We start from the raw sequence: 22,006 nt of genomic DNA, 5'->3' as shown, positions 1-22,006 counted from the left end.
GTTTTCTTCACCTCAGCTGTGAGGACGCTGATTTTTATCTCAGAATCATTGATTTCGTTGCCAATGTTTGTTTGACCTCAGCGAGCAGGGCCTCTGAACCAGGAATATTTGAGGGCGTAACATGTTAAAGATGATGAAATTCAGCAACCGCATTTAGCAACACCTGATCTTTTGTACGCTGGGATTGGTCTAATACCAATGTTTCATAAATCATATTTTGGTCCTGTCGTACGACCAAATGTGCATTCAGATTTGCACCCGTTTGATAAATGAGCGCCAATGTGTTTGAACCTCACAAGGATTTATTTTTTGGGATAGATGGACAATGTGTATGTGCTAAATGTAAATATACCCCAACAGTACTTATACCTAAAGTTGCTGGGGATAGTGACTAACCCTTTTTTTTACACAGATAAAGTTATAGTGTAGGTCTCATAGATCAATAAATCAAAGGTCTTTCTTCAGTTTTTACTGAAACAAATGTCAAAGGCCGATATTGCCGCTCGCAAGTTTGTTGTTAATGACTCCATCACAAACAATTGGTTTATTGGCAAAAGGTTATGTGACATAAGCTTCGAACCAATTTCATGCATTGCATTGTGAGATTGGTAATCCCGTAGAAGAATTCAAAGACAGGTATAAGTAAAGTAGTGCTATTACTTCATTCTTCCTGTGATTCTTTGAGTTTTTTGCCAAACTAGGAAGACTTGATGTCATTTTTTTGGTGTTCCCCGGGATATATTTGCTTGTTTCTGTTTCAACCACATTATTAACATCCGCCATGGCTTTGGCACAACTTTTAATTCATGAAAACCCCAGAAATGCTATTTTGCCTTCAGTGTTAGTGAATAGCTTCTGCTATTTTGCTGGACTGGGGGGCTCTGTCTCGGTTTGTGTCCGGCTCCTGGTGCAGACGGCTCCTTGTGATGTCTCCTTAACTAGATCCTCTGTACTCAGCCATGTGCCATTGTCCTTATTTTAACCTGTGTGTCTGTGTGCGGTGGACAGGGTTTGTGCAGGGTGGGTGTATTTTTAATTATGTAAAAGCACTTTGAGTTTACACTTGGATGAAAGGTGCTTTCTTATAAATAAAAATGCATTGATTGATTGAAATGTTTTTGGGGCACACTGGCATCAGTGGTGGATGAGAACAACCTTTGGATGAAATGCAGGTACCGTTTAAAAAACAATTATCATCCCAAGCAGCTTAAAAGAACATATTGTTTGGAATTGTGCAGTTTATTAAGGACACAAGTGTGGCTTTTCATCAATTTCAATTGAGGAAGGACCCTAAATACTAATTCAAAAATGACCATAGCAAATAAACAGGGTTAAACTGAAGTAAAGTACAGATATTGTCAAAAATCTGAAAAGCACAAAAAATTGGAGGTAAGGCGCGGCATGGCCAAAAAGTGAAAAAAAAAAATTCTTTCTGGATTTTAAGGCTATAGAAGGACCCTAAATACTGTTTACAGTATGCAGAAAGCAAACAACTGAAGTCCTCATCACGTTAGCTTAATTGCCTATGTACAGTAGTGTATCTTTCTGTTTCATTAGATCAAGAAATCCGTAACTTTACTTGATCATTGAATGTAATTCTTTGAGTGAAGCTATGCGTTAAAAGCACAAGTTATCGGAGGCTTGCCAAACTTTAGTTTTTGATGTCCAAGGACATGACAAGGAACTTTATTATCTTCCTGCTTGGTCTGAAGAGTTGTTGTGTTTCATAGATTTAAGAAGCCTTTAAGAATGTTTCATTGCCATGATGTTGATGGATCAGTATTTATTTATTAAGTACTTGCTTGGACCTTGAAAAGATATTCTATCAAAAACTGAAATATTTGCTTCTAGCATGGAATGGGGCTAGAAATACACTGATTAGGTATTTTGTGGGAGACTGTGGGGTGAAATAAGTTATATCTATTTGACAGGAATACTTGATCTGTGCTGTCGTGCTGTGCATTCAGTAGCATTAGCTGTCACAGGGTTAGATATAGATGCACACTTACAGGACGATACTAGATCAAACAAACACATTAAGGAGAGCCGAGTGGTTTCATTATTCATCGTCCACGGCTGACAAAGAGGAATAGATTTACACGTGTTTAAGGAGCTGTTAAACATAATCTGTGATTTTCGCAGACATCAGCACCTTTGATAACAGCGGCGTAAGTGGATGATAACTGACCGTTGACAGTGAGCGTAACCTCGGTCTCTCCCACTCCAATACGCGGCACAATGGCCTTGCAGACATACTGGCCAGCATCAGCTTGGCTCACCGACTTCAAATAAAGCTGGTTGTTGTTGCTGAGCACCTAAAATACACAAAATGAAACAGGTAGTTTAACAAAAAAAAAAAAAAAAAAGTGATATCAGAGGCAGACGACCACACTGAGACACGTAGTAATGTTCAAAAAAAGGGTCGAGGGAGGAAGATCTATATTTAATTTATAAAACATGTTGATTTACTCAGCAGGCTCCATTAGTTTCGCCTCGAGCCTTTCTTAACTTGTTAGGCATGAATTAAAGATTTAAGATATGAGGACTGAGTCTCACCACTAACCGCCTGCTTTTCAGTTGAGCAAACATTTTAAAAAGCCGCCTCTACAAAACTAGTTTGGATCAAGTTCAAAGAAATGATGACTTCATAGTAATGTCTTCCAAAAAAAATAAAAAAAAATGAACATGTACACAGAAATTAGACACAAAAATGTGAATTGTTTGGGCTCAAAGATTAAAGGTGCGTCTCACCATGTTGGAGCCTTTTTTGGTCCAGGTGAGCGTTAGAGGAGGGTTTCCAGACCACTTGCAGTTCAGAGTGACGTCCGAGTCTGCATCAACTGTCACCGGCCTGGGCTCAACTACCAGTATAGGACCAACTAAAAATAAAAAAAATAAAAAACAAGTACATTCCTCTTACAAAGAGTTATAGAATAACAAATACTCTGATATGATTCATAATAGTACCTCAGGCATGTGCTATAACAAGCACTATCAGCACTTTTATAAATTAGAGACACTGTATGTGAAGTTGTTGGTTTAAAGCTGCTACCCAGATCATTTATTTTATTAAATAAAATATAGTGTAGGCCTCATTGATCCACAAATCGAAAATAATTTACTCCAAACTAAAATAGGGTCAAAATTGTTTTGGTTTCCATCGTAAACGTTCCGTTTGTTCACATTGCATCGTGGGATGTGGACCGTTTTTACTTCAGTTTTAATGTGATTTCTTGTTTTTTCTCACCACACATGGAGGACAGTGATTCTCTTGACACCATTTTTGTGCCAGTTTCTTCTTGTTTTTCTCTGTAATATAAGAATGACGTTAAAGCACTTTTATGCAGCCCTATCCGCAACTTCACATCCCACAATGCAATGCGCGAAAATGTCAACGAATGGAGCGTTTACGGTTTCCTTTCTTTTTGGGGTATACAATGTTTGATTTATTGATCTATGAGGCATACGCTATGAGTTTGTCTAATAAAAGAATATCGGGGTAGCAACTTTAAATGTGATGGCTATTTTTTTTTAATTTTTTCTTACAAGATATGTTTTTATAGTATCTGTATGACTCTGCATTAATGTTTTGATTATTTGTATGTCCTTAGTTTTACATCGACCTGCCAAGGGACTAAAGATGAAAATTAGCAATAGGCTACATTCTTACATATTAACTGTTCATGAATATGTATTATCTGTTTAATAAAAAGTAAAGATTTGCTATGAGTTCGTAGATTGACTGCATAAGTAAATCTGCCTCTGATCCTCCGTGTGTTTATCCTGTAAATAACTAGACTTCAACCTAAACAAATGGTGAAATTCAATTAAATGTTTTTCATTGTTGTATTAGTTGTTTTATTATTCAAATAAAATAATGTGAAATACATACAAAGTGTGATGTTGAGAATGCTTTAGCTCCATCTCTATTGAAGCCTTTTGTAGCCAAAAGCTTGTCTACACGTTATGGCTCAAGTTTGGCCTCATCTTTACTTGCAATGCAAAGTTTACTCCTGCAAACTTTCACTACATCTACTATACGCAAGATGCCAAAAAAAGTCTGGAAAAAAAGACAAGATGCCTCCCAGGCTGTGGGTTCATATAATAGTTCATGTAAAATATCATCCATATGGACAATGAGACTGCAGATGACAATACACTGCCTGTAGAGGCTTGATATTTCTTGTGGTGCAACACACGCACACACTCGACATTTGGTGGGATTTAAAAGAAAACAAGTTTCTTATGATAGGCTATACTTTAACCCTTCGCTCGGTAGTTTGATTTCAATGCACACATACAGTAACTCACCTATTGGAGTCTTTGCTCCTCAAATGCTTCACTTTAATCTTACTGAACTCAGTCACACTTCTGTCACAACAGTGCATAATGAATAAACAAACTATTTCTTTACTTTTCATTTCATGTTGCAACAAATAAATCACAGAATTACAGGGTTGATACTGGCAGAAGCAAGTCAAATGTATTGCTTTTCAATGCCATTTAATTTTTAATGCCCAAACGCTATATTTTAATGGCACAAATGCAGAAAAAAAATTAAGATTTTCAAACATTTCATCAAACAGAGGAAAGAGAATTGGAGCAAACAAACATTTTCAGCAAAAAATGTATTTTCAATTAACTTATAGAGTAAAACAACTTCATTACAATAGGCTATACTTTAGCCCTTCGCTCGGTAGTCCAAATTCAATGCACACATACAGTAACTCACCAATTGGAGTCTTTGCTCCTCAAATGCTTCACTTTGTCACTGGTTTGTGAGTTTTCCTATAAATGGATGCTGACCACTAAGGAGCAGGAACAACTCACAAAAGCAGCAGTTTTGATGACTAGCCATTACATTGTTTCACTAATTTCCCAATTTCTCCAGCCCATAAAACACTAACTTTAGGGAAAAACACAACTGCCATGGGAGATAAAGTGATAACCAGTTAATACATTTAGCTGTGGGTGGTTTCAGTGTTATGGGTAATAAGTGTAATAAATAAAGTGTCAGCTTTGTTAAGAGAATAAACACTATGCACACTGGACTCACAGTGCACATCCACCAGGATGCTGACGTTGGTGCTTCCTATGGCGTTAAACACTTGACAGGACACTGGCTCGGTGAAGAAGGAGTGATCTGCCGTGGTGACAAAAACACTTTCTCTGGCTCCCTCCAGCCACACGCCACCTTTAGCCCATCTGACATAAAAACACAGCACCATTCATCATGTTTTCATGCTTTGCAAGTCACACACTATAACAAGAAACACATTTTTTGCTATCTAGATCAAAATCACACAACCTTAATGCTCAAACAAGTGGCACCAATCTCTAAGCTCAAACTAAAGTCAGTTTCTTAAAGTGGTGAGTGTCACAATACATCGCTGCTTCTGTGCTTTGGATTAAAAATGTAGCTTTTAGTTGTTGAAATGTTCAATACTTTCACTCGTTCCATTTTTTAGTGTTTTTTTCAAGCAGAAACTCTAAATCAGAAGTGGCACCAGAGGACACACGCGAGCAGATTGAAGAAGATGAAAGAGATCTCTTTGGCTGATATCCTGATGTTGCACAGCAGGGCCAGCATCAGAGAGTTCTCTATTTTGACCTGAAGCAAAATTACTGAACATATTTAGAGCTCAAACAGACCTGTAGCTCATGATGGGAGGGTTGCCAGTGGCCTGGCATGTAAAGGTGACTCTCTCGCCCTCCAGGACGGATCGAGGTTCAATGGAAAGAGTCACTGTTGGAGGGTCTGCAGAGGGAGCATATGACATATTTTTGAAGAATGACTAAACAAGAGTATAGAATACAAAAAAAAGCATTATTAGCCAAAAAATGATTAACAAAGTGTGTTGCACAAACTCAAATATTTTTTCTGGATCATCTATGCATTGACCTTCTTTAAATGCTAAATCATACCTTGAATTAAATATGTGCATAAGGTATACATTAGGGGTGGTTAATCAAGCCCAATATCCCAACTGAAATCTCGATTCGATTACAAACTGATTTCCGAATATTGCGGATTATTGATCTTCTATTTACATCAGTCACCTGCTGAATTATTTGACTTCTCTTTAATGCTAATACCCCAAATAATTATTTAATTTGAAGAAAGGAAAAAGGTCAAAATTGCCGCTTGAAAGTATGTTTTCATCTCCACCGTAAACACCACGTTTGTCATTTTGCGCATTGCATTGTGGGATGTGGAGTCGCAGAGATGGGTGCATAGAAGTTAATTCCGATATCACAGTGAATACTGGAAACAAATTAGACGAGACAAAAAATGGTTTCAAGAGAATTGCTGGAAATTACAGTAAGAATTAAGTAAAGACATTTCGGCAACACTTAATTTGAAGTTTTATACATAAAGGCTGACATTACTCTGTCATAATTATGACATGACATCTGTCATTAGCATCAATAAGATGTCATGAAGGCTGTGATTAAGTGTTTTTCGTTACCCTAACCCTTTGTTACCCTAACCCCTAACCCCACCAGATCCCTCCACCGAACCCAAAAAATGCCAACATAGCTCCAAAGGTGTCGTAATTTAGTGAAATCATGCTAATGACAGGTGTCATGTCATAATAATGACAGTGTAATGTCAGCCTTCAAGTAAAGTGTTACCAACATGTCTCTGCATCCGACTCCACATCTCACAATGCAATGCGCAAAAATATCAATGAACAAATGATGTTTGCTTCATTGATCTATGAGGCACACACTATGATTTTATTTAACAAAAAATATCAGGGGCAGCAGCTTTTAATCATGGTGATTATTACACATTAATCCCACCGTAAAATGTATATGGTATAATTTAAAATCCCCCATTCCAAATATACAGTACTTGTGCCAGATTCGCATGCACTAAATATCAAACAGTCCTGAATCGTGAATATATATACTAGTATATGAGCTACATTTACAACCAGTGGGACCCATTTGCTTGTAAAACCAATCTTTCCTCAGAGATTCCAAAAAAAGAATGAAGGTGTAACGTACGGTGGACATTGAGGTGGACAGTGACCCGTTTGCCCATCGGCACTGCAGGATTGCTGGCCACACAGGTGAAATTGCTGCCGCTATCAGTGTCGGCTGGAGTGATGGGCAGGTAGCTCCTGGTTGTCACCCTCTTCCTGTCGGGCAGCACCTCCTGTTCAACAGTGGAAAATAGATAAAGGAGAAATGTGTTACAAGAACAGAGGAAGGGAAGGGTAGGTATTAGTAGGTGAAGGTAGAAGACAAATAGTTTGAGCTCAGTGGAGAGGAAAGCTTGAATGGGGGCCATGAGAAAAGGAACATGCAAACAATATGAAAATATACGATTTCTAAGGTTATTTTAGAGGCAGATTGGGAAGAAAATACAATAATGAGTCAGCGCTTGCTTTGGTTTCCTCAGTGCATATAAAAGCATGAGTGTGCAGCATTAGCCCCGTCCTGCAGGGATAATTCTACGGCTGTAGGAGAGAACTGAGCACTGTGAGGACTTTCAGTGTTGGAAAATAGGAGAAAAATGTAACACGTTCTATGTGCAGGCTATCAGAAAGTCAGTGAGAGAAAGAAGGGTGTTATGAAGGTGTGAAAAGTCTCTGTGCTCGTGGTGTGCTGCAGGGCTCTGTTATGGGCCCACCACTGCTTTATAAAATTAGCTGATATAATGGACATGCTGATGACTGTACACACTACTCTTTATCTCTACCTGCTACCTACTAACACTTAGGGCTGGCCAATATATCAAGATTCAAGATATATTAAGTTTTCTATTTTGGCTATACAGAATATCGCCTATAACAATATATATTTTTTTTTTTCATAGCTTATTTTGTATAATAATACTTGTTTTAGGAGTTGCTACTAGTGCTACTTCTCAGAACAGCATGAAAAACAGCTTGATGGATTACTGAGTGCAAGGGCGTAATCTTTGTTTAATAGAAAATGGAAACATTTGAACAAAATGCATGCAATTCCCTGCATTCTGGTGCATTTTAGCCTCATGAACAAGTAAAAAAACTTTATAAAAAATAAATTGGTACAATGATCTTACGTAACACAGTCACACTTGTGTCACAACAGTGTGTAAGGAATAAAAAAACTGTATTTCTTTACTTTTCATTTCATGTTGCAACAAATAAATCACAGAATTATACAGTTGATACAGGCAGAAGCAAGTCAAATTTAATGCTTTTTAATGCCATTTCATTTTTAATGCCCAAATACTATATTTTAATGGGACAAATGCAGAAAAAAAATCAGTGCATATTTCATTTAAGAGTTGATTTAATCAAACAAAGGAAAGAGAATTGGAGAAAACTAAAATTTTCAGCAAAAAAAAGTTGTTACACTTCATCCAAAAAATGCAGCTGAATATGTTTTAGACTATAATTATGGTCTTTTCAATTAACTTATACAGTAAAACTTGTTGAGCAATGTCATAATTTCCCAATAAATTCAGATTTAATGCCAGTTTGAATCCAATTGAATGGTTTTTAATAACAATGAAGGCCTTAATGTTCATTAAGTGACTTTTAATGCTTTTTAATGCATCACAAAAATGTTCCAAAAGTTTTTTTTCCGTCTGTCAGAAAATGGAACAAATTGTTGACAGATTGTTGTTTTGTTTATCTCATCAGGCTTTTCTTGATGAGTACGGCAAACCGCAACATGGTTTTAACTCTTTTGTAACATAGAAGATCTTAGCCATGTTTTTAAACGTTGAAGTGCACTGAAGCTGCACTCCAACCTGAACCAATGTCCCCAGAATTTCAACTTCTGTGAACAGACCTCACACTTCAACGGACAGATCTTTTAGGACTTGTGCAGCTTCTGTACTGGAGTTGTACATGCAACTGTGCCTGAACATTGGAAGCTGGATTGCAAGCAGTTTGAAATGCTGCCTTCGATTGCACTCGGAACTCGGGGAGATCAGGGCCGTCAATTTTGACCTCTGAGGTAAATGCTCGGAAAACATGACTGGTCACAGTCAGCTGATGTTTGTTTTTATATTTTTCTGAGGAGCAAAAATGCCTGCTGGGGAAATATATTAGCTCCTTGAGGGTAAGAGAGAGAGAGAGAGAGAGAGAGAGAAACGTCCTACACTTTAAGTAAGACTTGAATGCACCAGCAGAGAGAATCATGCTTATAGAACCATAGACCAGGGGTTCTCAACTGGTCTCACCCTGGGACCCACATTTTGCCACGGTCATTAAATCGCAACCCACCTTTTTTTTTAAATTCAACCAATCAAATTTAGTTTTTCAAAAATGAAAACACATGTATACAATCTTTTTGAAAAACATAAATCTATATATTTTCCTGTGCAACATGCATTTCACAGCATGCCTCTCAAAAGAAAAGTTTATTTCAAAATAAAAGGCAAGTGAACAAAAAACAGGCTTTGGAGCAACAATTATCTGAAAGCCCATCATTTGCAGGTCTAGATTTCAGTGTAGAAGAGCCTATAATAGTAAAATCAGGTAATTTTCTATTAAAACAGTGTATTTTAGAAAGAAACAGCTTTAATTCTGAACATACCAATATGCATTAGGGGTTTTAGGCTTTGGCACCTTTAATCTTTAAAGTTGACACTTTAACACCTTTTCATGATTTATTATCACGTTAGCTCTTATATACAGATACAGCATGAGTTGCTCCTGATTCAATGAAGCTGTTTTAACAAACTTTGATAGGATCAGTAACCTTAACCAAAAAGCTTTACAAAAAATCCCAAAAAATAGGATTTTATAATCTCACGTCAAGCTCAGTTTTTAACTTGACAGAATAGAGCACTACTTTTTTTCTGCTCTCTAGCAGACTGGTGTTTATAGCTACTCTGCAAAACATGTGCAACATGCTGAGCTGACGCTGCTGAATGTGACAACTCTCCTACAGCTGAGCAAGGCCAGGAAATTTTGGGTTGCCAGGATTTGACACATCTCAGTTTGACATGGCTGCTATTGCTCTGTCACGGCGGTCCCCATCTACATTTGTGTTTTTATTGGATTTTCGTTCTTCCATTAAAACTAGACCCGACTCACTTGAAGCGATAAAACCGATTTTTTTTTTCTTCTTTCTTTTACTCCTGAGCTTTTAAACAAATAAATGTATAACACACCTGAGCTTAAAACTTGTTTTTGTGTCTGAAACCCTTAAAGTGATCCTCCCTCAGCGTGCGCGGTGTCATCCTTTTATAAGTTTTTAAGTTTTTCAATTATTTTCAAAAAAACGTATATATAGTAGATTGATTTGGCTCTAAATTGTAGAAAATAAAACTTGTGAGATCAACTCAAGTCAATGCATTTGCCTTGTGATCGTCTGTCAGTGTGCCAGTTTGTAAGGTGGAAAAGTAAACACAAACGTGCAACCAAAACAGATGATGAGGTTATACACCTTTTTTAAATTCATCACTAGACATGTACGGCTTTGGTAAATCTCCTCAAGGTGTCATAAACTTCATCACGGGTAAATGTGTATTTTATGACGCGTGACACTCCCCTGCCCACCCCTGTTGCCATAAGCAGCATGTGTGCATGAGTCACCGTGGACTGGTGGGCTCCCTCAACAGCAACTCCATCTTTGGTCCACTGGATGTGAGCTGCAGGCTTAGCTCCACGAGTTACACAGGTCAGGTTGTACGGCGTCCCAGCCATCAGCAGGAGCTCCGGCGTTCCCTCAACCACCGGATCCTCGGGGGGGACTGCAGGTGGGACACACCAATGCAGAAAGAAGATGCACTTGACTTATGTAAGAATTGTGTTCAATAAGCAAAAGCAATGATGTGTCCATCTGAATAAACTGATGCATTCAACGTATGTAATGAAGAGTGGGTCAGGTTTGAAAAAACAAACAATCCAGTGTGCTCTAGTACAGGGGTTCTCAACCTTGGGGTTGTAAGACTGGGAGAGGCTTGCCAGATGCCTTGAAGAAACTAAGAATAATTTTATAACAATTTGAGCCCATTTTTGCTTATTTTTACCCCTTTTTCTGCAACTACATCAAATTTGCCATATTTTAACCTATTTTCATCACTTTTTCTTGCTATAGTTTTGCTCCTTTTAATGCATTTTTGCTACATTACTCCAATTTCTGTCACTTCTCCAGCACATTTCAATGCATCTTTTTTCCACTTTCAAGATATTTTCGGTACTTATAAACCCTTTTCACCACTTTTCCCACCTAATGTCACATATGTTGACCGCCGATTATTGTTACTGTTACCATCTTTTCATCATATACCATGCTTATTTTTGCCAATTTAACATTTCAGATCAATAAATAAATGCGGTTATCACAGATTCATATAACAATGGACCATCTTTTTGCTGACTTCATGGATGGGTCCCTAAAAGGTCTCCCCGTTATTCCCCCTTAAGATAGCCCTGTCTCCACATGACTGTTCTTCAATGTTCATGCCTGTGTTCATCCACCTTCAGGTACAGTGGGGGTCCCCAGACACTGGCACCTTTATTTTGAGGGGTCATGGGCTGAAAAGGTTGAGAATCACTGCTCTAGTATACAGGTTAGGTTTTTAAGTTTGGGACATGAACTAATTTAACTTACTGGTGTCATTTTGGTGAAAGGTGCAGTTTGCAATGTTGGAAAGCTAGCATGGTTTGAGCTAGCAAGACCTCCTCTAAGCTCCACCCCCTCTTCACTATCCTGTATTCTCCCATCTGGGCTCCGTCCAAAGCCACATCCTCACAAGCTTGAACACTTGAATCTGATTTAAAAATAACAAATACCCCCAAAGTAAAACAAATAATGATCTGGCAGGACCACATATGTAAGCATCTGATTGGTTCTTTCCATTCGGGCAAATGGCAGGGATCGGTCTGAGTTTTCCAAGATTCCAGCTGTTACAGAAATATGATTATTTTCGTTTATTTTTCTGAATTCTTAATGTGTTGACTACTCTCAGGACGGAAGAACCATTTCACCCAGAATAACAAAAGTTTCTAAACAGGACTGCGGACCCCACCTTTAAGGAAAATGTTAGAAACTTGAGGATATCAATAGCTGTGGTTCACTTACTGAGCACATTGAGCTTGGCTCTCCTGGAGCGCAGAGCGGCCTCCGTGGCCTGACACTCAAAGAGAGAGTCATCAGAGAGCTCGGCGTTGGATATCTCCAAATTGTACTGGCCAATGTCCAGGGCACGGATAATCTTATACCTCGGCCAGGCTGCTTAAAAGAGGAAAGGAAAATACAAAAGTCTTCTACTGGAAAGAAATTACCACACATATCAAGACGCAGTTTGTTTGCTGGAGAACTGCTTCTTGCTCTTTGTTAATATATGGCGATTCTTTGGTTGAATATTTTTTCTTTAGAATTGCAAGATGTAGCTTACTTGTCTATCCCTAGGAGTATCTTAAATAAATATCTTAAACTTTATAGCGATGCCTCTAACAGGTCAGTGTAGCTTATATAAATGAATCGAATCAAAGAGTTTAAAGTCCTCTTTATGATGCTGCTATTTGACACTTAACTCACTTAGATGCAAATACCAAAGCTCCTACGAAATTCATAATTGCATTTGATTAATTGGAGAGTGAAAAAAACAGGACTTTAATGGTATTTGTGTAGAAATGTCAAGGCTTTTATCGTAACATACTGATGCCGATTAGCATTTAACTTAATCTCCAAGATGTTGTTACTCTACCCTCTCATCACCCACAGAGTGTGATGATACACACTCACCACAGGTGGGTAACAACCACACAGACAGACACACTTATTGTAACATGATGCCACATCGGTTTACTTAAAATACACACATGCACTACTTCATCATCATCTTTTTTTTCTTTGTTTTTACTTGTTGGAACCCTCAGCACTCAGACAAAGACATAATTAAACATAGCGTCCCACTAGGGGGCACTCATTGATCCTCGGTGCCCGATTCTCATATGACATCATGGATTCAGATGGCAAAGGCAAGGAAGCAGGTAGTTGGGGTGCAGAGAGAAAGGTGGGAGGGAGGAAAGGGGGAGCACACAAAAGTATTAGTGAAGATTACATCATCCACTCCAGCACCTTGCAGCATAGCAACCACAGAGGTGAAAGCACCCCAGGGAGAAGGAGAAGACGGAGAAGGGGAGAAGGGGAGGAGGAGGACGAACAATAAACTGCCACCATGATGCCTGTGGGCAGTGAGCAGATGAAAAGGATTTATAAGGCATTTTATAGTTGAATGTAAATACCTTCCTATAATTTAATAGTTGACAGTATATGGATCCAATATAGGATTCAATATGATAAGGATTTAGTTACAATCCTTTATCTTCACGCAAAAAATGACAGGAAAAGCGTGCTCTGCATGCGTCTGTGTGTGTGTTGGTGGGCAAACTCCAGGTATAAATTTGCTGCAGCATCTGCACGCCTACACACTCAATAACAGCCGCACATCATCAAAAAAGACACATGATAACTACATGTTTCCCACATCACATCATGCCGAACAACACCTTGAATATATATGAGAATCATATGATGATGATGACGAATCTGTTGCTTTGTGAGGTTTACACCAAGTTTAATGATGAAGACGCAGAAGACGAGACATTTGATGACAGAGATGAGGAGAAGGGGTAAAAGAAGAGACATTCTATGGAATGAAAAAAAAGATGGAGAGAAGGTGATGATGGATGGCTGAAAAGCCGAGAAAAGGAGACAAAGAAGAAGTGTTGTTTATCAAATGTGTGCGGCGGTGAGACAGCGCTCACAAAGGACCACAAGGACAAAGGGAGCGTTCCAGACAAAGAGAGAGCAGGTGGAGGAAGGGATGAAGAAAAGAGAGAGGAAAGAGAGGCTGATCGAAGGCCAGAGAGGAGATTCTGTGAAGCGAGCAGCTGATGATGAAGACTGAAAAAAAGGTATTCACTGAATCAGATCAGACCAAACACAAGATTCACATCACATGTCAGACTACATCCCCCTGTGTGAGTGCCACACACTGTTTTCATCCGTGTGTGTTTCTCTGTTCGGGCAGATGAGTGTTTGATGATTTTTGTGTGCTTTAGTGGATCTTTGTGTTGTTTGATTTACTCTGTGATTAAAAATGAAATGAGTGACTCAGAGCTGAAGGTACAGTACGTGACTGCCAAAATAATTGGATGCACTAATGCAAAAGTTTTCATCCAAACTAGGGGAAAAATAATGAGCGTAAAAAAAACATATAGACTTTTTTCCAGATGAAGTATTTATGGAGGCCACATGAACTGTTTAATTGGTTAAAATGCGGTCTATATGGATTAATGGCGTAACAACCATAAAGCTGTGTGCTCAGCACTGCCCCCACAGCGTGACTGCCTGACTTCATTACCTCCGCCAAGAGGGTAATATTTTCACTGGCGTCTGTCTGTTAGCAGGATTACATCAAAAGTCAATAAAGGAATTTGACAATTTAGAGGGGATCCAGTACAATATACTGATTCTGGATTAGTTTGAAAAATCAAGAAATCCCCATCTCTCATCATCGTTGAAATTTCAAAAATTCATATCTGGATCTGTACAAAATCAGTTATGTCGGGTTTCATCCAATCGGATCCAGATTGCACATTTCATTGTGATTTTTATGGGATAAAAAGGGGGTGCCCATCATACGCGGAGTTTGCGGGGAGCAGAGGGAGCATTGCCCGACCCCAATGGTCAAAAGTTTTCATTACAGTTTTCCCAAATTAATTAAAAAAAAAAAAGAAAATTCTCAAATATTTTAAATGTTGTAAAACACAGTGACTGTACAAAAAATATATGAATTTATTAGTTGGAAATTGTTTAATGCATTTGTTGTAGTAAAAGTTTTCAGTGAAATGGCCCCAAACTTTTTGGACTTTAGGTTGGTTCTTCTTCTGTTGCGCAGTTGTTCTTCACAATGTAAATGTTGAAGCGACACTGCACCCAGCAGTTCATGTATGGTACTGCAGCAAAGATGAAGCGGAAAGCGGCCGCCAGCCTGATTTAACATGAATATTAAATGACGCGTATATGTTACACACATTGTGGTTGGCATTGTTTCTTTTGCCCCCCTTGGCAAGAATCTCAAACCCCGCCTATGCTGCTCATACCGGAGCTCTATCTGGCCTCAAAAGATGAACCTGAGGCTGACAGAATATAGCCGGAACACAAATTAAGCCAATTTTTAAAAGCCTGAACCCATTAAAGCACTGACACTATTAAAATCTGTGCAAACACAAGCTCAAAAATGAGCCGTTTGTGTTTTTAAACATCATTTATTCATTTTCTAAGGGCCAGCCTTCATTTTAGCATTCATCTTTCTCTTGCACATCAAAATGCATCACCTGACCACTCATGTACTGCGCAGTCATGAAGGCACAGTGTGTTAATGTCAACTTTGTAAACTCAAAGTTTTAATCTTGTAATCTGTTGCCATTTATGCAGTTTTGGAAAAACTGGCTCTGTTCATCATCTTTTACAAGTAGTTAATACATTTGAATAATCACAAATTCGATATTTTATTCATAAATTTGAACAATTAAGAAGACACGTCTTCTCTAATATAATGGTTGGCAGTGACACCTCACATGGGTTTGTGTCTTAGTCTTTATTGGTTGAGTTTTACATTTTAATGAGATTTCCTTGCCTCCTGTTATTCCACGAGCATCTGTTTTTTGGTAAATTGGTATGTTGAAGTTAACTGGGAGAGTGAATGCACATGAAACACTGATTTTCAATAGGGAACTCTCAAAGATCTGTTTAAATGTATGTTTTCGATGTGTGTTTTGCTGTGCGATTGAATGACAACTTTGAGTCAAGTATAATAGATTAATGATGCATTGATAGATTTGCCTCATTATTAGAGTATACTTAATACTGTATGTTGTGTGTATTTTGATTTTTTTTTGCAGATTAATCTAAGATTCTGATTTGAATTTTATTTACAAAATATGAACACATTTTCATTTCATCACGGGAAAGTGACGTTTAGCTGCAATTGTAAGCTATAAACAGCTCCTTTTTGCAAGTCGAAATTTGGTTTTCATATTCGTGGCTGAGGTCAAACTTTAATCAAACTTGAATGTTTCATTTTGCCTGTTTTATTCACCTTCTGCTTCTATCATTTCCTGATCCCTTGCTGTGCTCGTTCCTACCCTGCATGCACGCTAAATAATAAAAAAAATTCTGTGTCTGCCTGATGTGGCTCTGACCCTTTGACTCTACTCTATTTGGATGCGTGCAATGATCCCATCACTGAAATGAACCGTATTCTACTGTTACACTCATTATAAGCCATTCTGGATGTGCATGTCAGCTTTAAATGTAAATGTGAATGTGTGTCTGCATTTGTCAGCAGTGTAAGGGATTTTCTCTAATTCAGCATGATATACAGGACTCATTTTTGCCCGGATTGTCAGCGACACGGCTCATGCCTCTCTCTAATGGTATACTCTTCATTTCGTCAATGTATTAAAAAAAAAAAAACTGACACTTTTCAGCTATAATGGCTTTTATCAGGGTTCTTACAGTCATAACTGAACAAAAAGCGTGGATAAGTTGTTTCCTTTCTTCACTCGACTTTGATCTCTGCAGACGGCTGAAACAGCGAGATTATTTCTCTCCTGCAGGGTATCCTTTTCCTACACTTACCCCGTAGACCTTCTCCGATGCCGAGAGCCAAGCCGTCCTTGGTCCACTGCACGATTCCACTGTAGTTAAAAACCACGCAGGACAATACCACCCGCTCACCCAGCACCACCGACTGATCTGCAGGCTCCTGGGAGAAACGAACGCACCACACTGCAAGAAGACGGACAAAACAAAGGAAAACAATTTGAAGTTAACTTTTTTATTTAGATAATTTCTTTGGCATTTGTGAAGTATTTGTGCGCTTACAGTGACTTTTCAGTACTTGTTATTACACAGAAAAATACATTAGTTCAGTGTTTTTCAACCTTAAAGTCGGGACCCCATGTGGGGTCGCCTCGAGTTTTAATGAGGTTGCCTGAAATGTCTAGTAATTCCTAAAAATACCGATTTTTAAATTATTATTCTAATTATTCTAATAGTTCAAATAAAATATACAGTATAGATATATCTGAGCTGGCACAACTTGTCACTAATCCTTGCTACTCTGTATTTGTAATACAGTATAACAAAAAACTAAATGAAAATCTAATTAGAAAAAAAAAATGTCTTTGGGGTTGCTAGAAATTCTTGATATCAAAATGGAGTCACAATCCAAAAAAGGCTGGGAACCACTGCGCTAGTTACAAGGTAAAACTATGGTTCTGATCCACAGATGTACTGTATAACTAAATGCTTTACAGATATTGTAATTTACACTTTATTTTTTTTAATAAGTGCACAATATTGTTAAAAATGCATATTTTCTTGGATTTTTAATGTCTGTCCAACTTTAACTCAAACTGGTCTAAAAGTGGCCATGAAATACATTACCATATTATTACATGTCATCAAAGTCAATGGCTATACTGCATTTACCGTCATTTTTTGCAGTACTATTCAAATGCACAAATTTAAAGAGAACTGTAGGAAAGGCAGGCATCCATGCGCTCACACAGAAATAGGTTGTCAGGTTAGGAGGAGAAGCATCAAGGCTGCGCTGTTTTCAGCTGTTTGCATCATCAGGTAAAAGGGTTTCATATTCCACTGAAAGACTTGCAAGAAGTCACATTAATTAGGATGGAAAGAGAAAGACTGCAATGACACACACACACACACACGCACGCACACACGCACACGCACACACACACACACACACACACACACACACACACACACACACACACACACACACACACACTTGTCTACTTGAGTCAGTCCCACATGTTCGTTTGAGTCATTCAGCTACGAGTGCGAGCATGTGCACAAACATGCACGCACGCCAACACACTTTACTGGTTTTTGTCTTTCAACTACTCTCTTCCTGTATCGTGGTTTAGACAATCCCATTAGTTAATTAAAGAAAGACTGGTCAACAATAGAGGCTGTGAGTGTGACAAGCACAACTCATAAGGATTTAAAAACAACAGGAAGATTTACTGATATGTCACAAAGATTACACGACTTGTCAAGCTGTCTGTGTTGAAGGGGCTTCCAAGGCTTTGATGTTTTATGAACTCTACCTCTGAATTCATACTCACACTTACACTGACTGCATTTGATTTCCTAGGAGAACATACCTTTGAATAATACTGTTTAACTCATTGACTGCCAAAGACTTCTAAAGACGTTTTTTGGTTTAGTGACGTTGACTGCCAAAGACGTCTATAGATGTTAATTGTGTTTTTCGGCTGGGGTTGCTAGGAGACAGTGTGATGAAGCACTCCTGTGAATATCTAACTGTAACATGATGTAGTGACCAACTGGTGCCATGTAGGTGGCAGCAGCGCACCTTTGGATGAGAGATCACCTGTGATGAGCAGAGCTCAGAGGGAGAGGAAAGCAGTTTACAAGACAGAAAATGACGCTACGAGAGTTGATGCTGAAGCTCACAGCAGCGCACACTCGACGAGAGCATGTGAAGAACTAAGTGGACTATTGAGTGTCACAATGGTGTGAGAAAACGATCAAAAAAACAGGGCAAGCGGTGGCGCTCAGCATGTCTGGGATAAGGAAGAAGTTGCGTGTGTGGAGACTGATGGGGGAGAGACTTGGAGGACGGCCAAAATATAGTAACCATTCAACTCTGACACAGATAGCAAAATAACACGTTTGCCATCTGAAGCCCGGTCTCACTGTTGTTTTTGTAGTTTTATAGAAGGAAACCAATGTTGAGGTGTAACTAAAGCAAAAAAAAAAAAATTGCTTCAAAGTCGCTAATAGATTTTTTCAGCTTTTTGTCACAAACTGGCAATTTGCGTGAAACTTGCCTCTATTCAACTGCGGATTACAGAAGAATGAAACAAGTTAGAAACAAAATGATTCTTTCTGATGAAATTAGAGACTTCAATTTTTCAGACTTCAGATTGACCTAGTACAAAATATTCTGTGGGTCTTAAAATAATTGAAAATCATCTAAAATCCCTGGCAATATGGGCTTGCCTGCTCTGAAAATAGCTGGCAGTGAATGAGTTAAAAATAGTAGTAGATTTTTGTTTGTCAACTTAAACAGATTAAAAATCTTGGGATAAACCGAAATGAAAATTCTTGGCCGGAACCATAAACCGAAAAAGAAAAAAACCAAGGCCGAAAACCAACCAAAACACCAAAAGGAATTATTAATGCAAATTATTAGTCTCATTGCATTTATGGTTCTGAATGTGTACTTACCTCACTAAAACGCACTGTTTTCTCACGTCTTTACAACATCCTGTTGCGGTCTGCTTTTTCCGGTTAGAAAAATCTATTTTTCGGTGGCCGTAATTTTGGTGCGTCACTATCAAAAACAGATACTTTCTTCTATTTAGATAAATGAAGAATGTAGACCAGCTAGCAGGTTTGAACCCCCCACACACCCCCGCCCCCGTTAGTGTGAGGAAACCCTCAGGGACAACATGCAATTTAAATTCTACATTCAAAGGTCAGGGCATGAACTATGGTGTTTGAAGGAGTGTTGCTGCATAGCTAATCCATCTCCATCCACATGTATCCCTGGGATGTTTCATTGCTATTTATCTATTATCCTTTTAGGATTCTTGAATAAACATCCTCATTCATTATTTGCAATCCCAGGCTTGGAGGGTTGAGTTAGATCAAGGGTCTGTGATGGTTCTCAGTTATCCAGGTCATGTTGACTCTGATAGATTAGTTGAGACACTGGACTTGACGCTTCAGCTCTCATCGTAGAGGCTTCCTTCAGTTCTAACACTGAGTAGTTAGGAGTCTGGTAGAGTTGATTAAACAATTAGCATGCTAATGGATCCATGGTATCAGTTGATTCAAAAACAACAAATAGCACTCACAGTGTGGATGACACTAAACATGTTGAAAAACTATTTCAACATTTTCTATCAAAAGACAAGCAGAATGTGTGATTGAAAAGGGAGTTGCTCTTGCCTCCTGTAGGGAGAAAAAAGACCAAGAGGTGGGTGGATCTGATATCCTGCTGACATGAGTGATTTACATATGGGTCATCTTGTGCATGATTTATGCTAAATTAACAGCTATTACGAGTATGTGTGCTTTTCTTTGTGCTGAACGTGGTTCAGGTTCTACTGGGAGAGGCAACGCACCAAAGAAGTGGAACGAGTGACAGGAGTCGGATGTGGGAGTGAGTTTGGTGGTAATCTTTGTTTTAGAGGAATTTCGTGCGTTATGGGGCATTTAAAAAAAAAAAAAAAAAAAAAAAAAAACTGTGTGCATGTGGGTGTGTGTATGGCAGGCTTTAGGTGTGTGTGTGTGTGTGTGTGGGGTGGAGTGGGGGGGTTGGTGCTCTGCCTGCAGCAGGGAGTCATATCGCAGAAGACAGAGCTGCACTGACGGAGAACAGAGATGTAATTAACCCTATGGGATGCCCACCCACCTCCACATTACCCCCCAAACGCGCACACACTCACACACACCCACACGCACACAGTAGTCCTTTCTTCTCTTCTACCATTTTCCACCTTGAGAGTTTCTCTTTGATTACCTTCCTCTTCCTATACTTTGGTATTCTAATAATCCTCCATCTCTCTTCCTATTTCTGACTTTACCTGCTTTGCGTGTCTCATTCAAACATTCTCTTTGGTTGTTTGTGCTTTTTTTTCATCCTCCTCCTGTTTTCTCTGCAGTAAGCAGTTCTTTTATCTCTTGCCGTCTTTATTTGCTCCTCGCAACCTCTCAAACCTTTCAGCATCAGTCTTTCTTCAGGTTTTTCTATAACTCATCACTGTTCCCTTTTTTTCTGTTTGACTCATCTGCTGAACTTTTCTCCTTCTTTTCTCATCTGCTTCTTTATATTTCTGAGCTTTTTTTTTTTTTTTTTTGCACATTTCTTGCTCTCATTTAGATTCCATATTAAGCCAGTGCCTAAAATACGAAAACATGCTTGTCAAAATCCTTCTCTGGTAATTTATTTGTATTTAATTTGTGGATTTGTTAAACACCGAAACATGGATTACTACCTCATCAATTTATCTTCAGGTTTAAAGCATGACGACTGCAAAGCTGAAATTTGAATCCGACTACAATTGTTTTGATTCTGTGCATATCCTGGAAAAGATAAGCAGCACCGGAGATTAGATTTCATCATAGAGGGAAAAACATGCATTGGACTGAAAACAGACAAAAACCACATCATCATCCTGATAATGCACACATCTTTAACAGGAACTTTTTTGGATAGCAACTCTGACAAGCACTAAAAACAGCATGAATCAATACACCTTAGTCAGGGTGATTATGTGCATTTGCATTCGAGGAAAGAAACCGGAGAGTGATCGTTAATGCAGCAGCAGCAGCAGCAATTTATTGATCTATACATCATCTCATTAGAGGATGGATGTACTGACAAATCCTGTGATTGTTTTGAGAATAAACCATTAATCGGGAAAAACATCCACAATAGAAAAAGGTAGTATTTCATCACTTGGCACAATTGGCATTTAAACACGGATGACGATGTGTGTCGTGACACGTTGCCTCAGGACGCATTTTGTTCAGGACTGAACAAAATTGAATTGTTACAATCCCAAGGTTTTTTTTTTTTGTTACATATATTTAAATGTGAGCTGCAGTCATTGGTCAACAGCTACAGATTTTGATGTCCTTGCCCGTGAAATATTTTTGCTCTAAGCCTGGATTTGTTTTATTTGTTGAAAAGTCGTTGCACTTTTATTTTATTCATTCTACTCAGAATTTTCTCCTTTGTTAATGCATTCAATCATCATGTGTTTCTTATATATCTTCTGCCAATTGGCCAGGTCGTCATTGCAAAAGAGAATTGGTTATCAATGGTTAACCTGGTTAAATAAATCTGTTATCCAGTCAGGTTTTGGTGAACAAAGAACTTTTTATTTTTATTTTTTTCAATATCTAAAAGCTGAAGACCTCCACTATGGCTGCCAGAGGCCAAATACAATTTCCTGTCGGCAAACCA

The 22,006-nt window shown here is 38.5% G+C and overlaps 1 protein-coding gene across 6 annotated transcripts in view; it reads right to left on the bottom strand.

The window, feature by feature from the left end:
* The window catches only part of kirrel1b (kirre like nephrin family adhesion molecule 1b), an 89,165-nt gene that overhangs the window by 20,389 nt on the left and 46,770 nt on the right, over positions 1-22,006 (bottom strand). For 4 of the 6 annotated variants that reach the window (XM_028472756.1, XM_028472760.1, XM_028472757.1 and 1 more), the window contains 8 exons: positions 16,612-16,761; positions 12,040-12,192; positions 10,548-10,705; positions 7,015-7,165; positions 5,653-5,758; positions 5,057-5,205; positions 2,752-2,879; positions 2,189-2,315 (listed from right to left, as the gene is read on the bottom strand). In XM_028472756.1, coding sequence (XP_028328557.1) covers positions 2,189-2,315; positions 2,752-2,879; positions 5,057-5,205; positions 5,653-5,758; positions 7,015-7,165; positions 10,548-10,705; positions 12,040-12,192; positions 16,612-16,761 — 1,122 coding nt within the window. The remainder of the gene's footprint in view (positions 1-2,188; positions 2,316-2,751; positions 2,880-5,056; positions 5,206-5,652; positions 5,759-7,014; positions 7,166-10,547; positions 10,706-12,039; positions 12,193-16,611; positions 16,762-22,006) is intronic. The other 2 variants (XM_028472758.1, XM_028472761.1) reach the window with 1 other exon arrangement.

The sequence above is a fragment of the Gouania willdenowi genome, chromosome 17, assembly GCF_900634775.1.
Source record: "Gouania willdenowi chromosome 17, fGouWil2.1, whole genome shotgun sequence".
NCBI classification, from domain to species: Eukaryota; Metazoa; Chordata; class Actinopteri; order Blenniiformes; family Gobiesocidae; genus Gouania; species Gouania willdenowi.
Note: the sequence above shows the minus strand (reverse complement) of the source record. Positions and strands in the feature narration are given on the sequence as shown.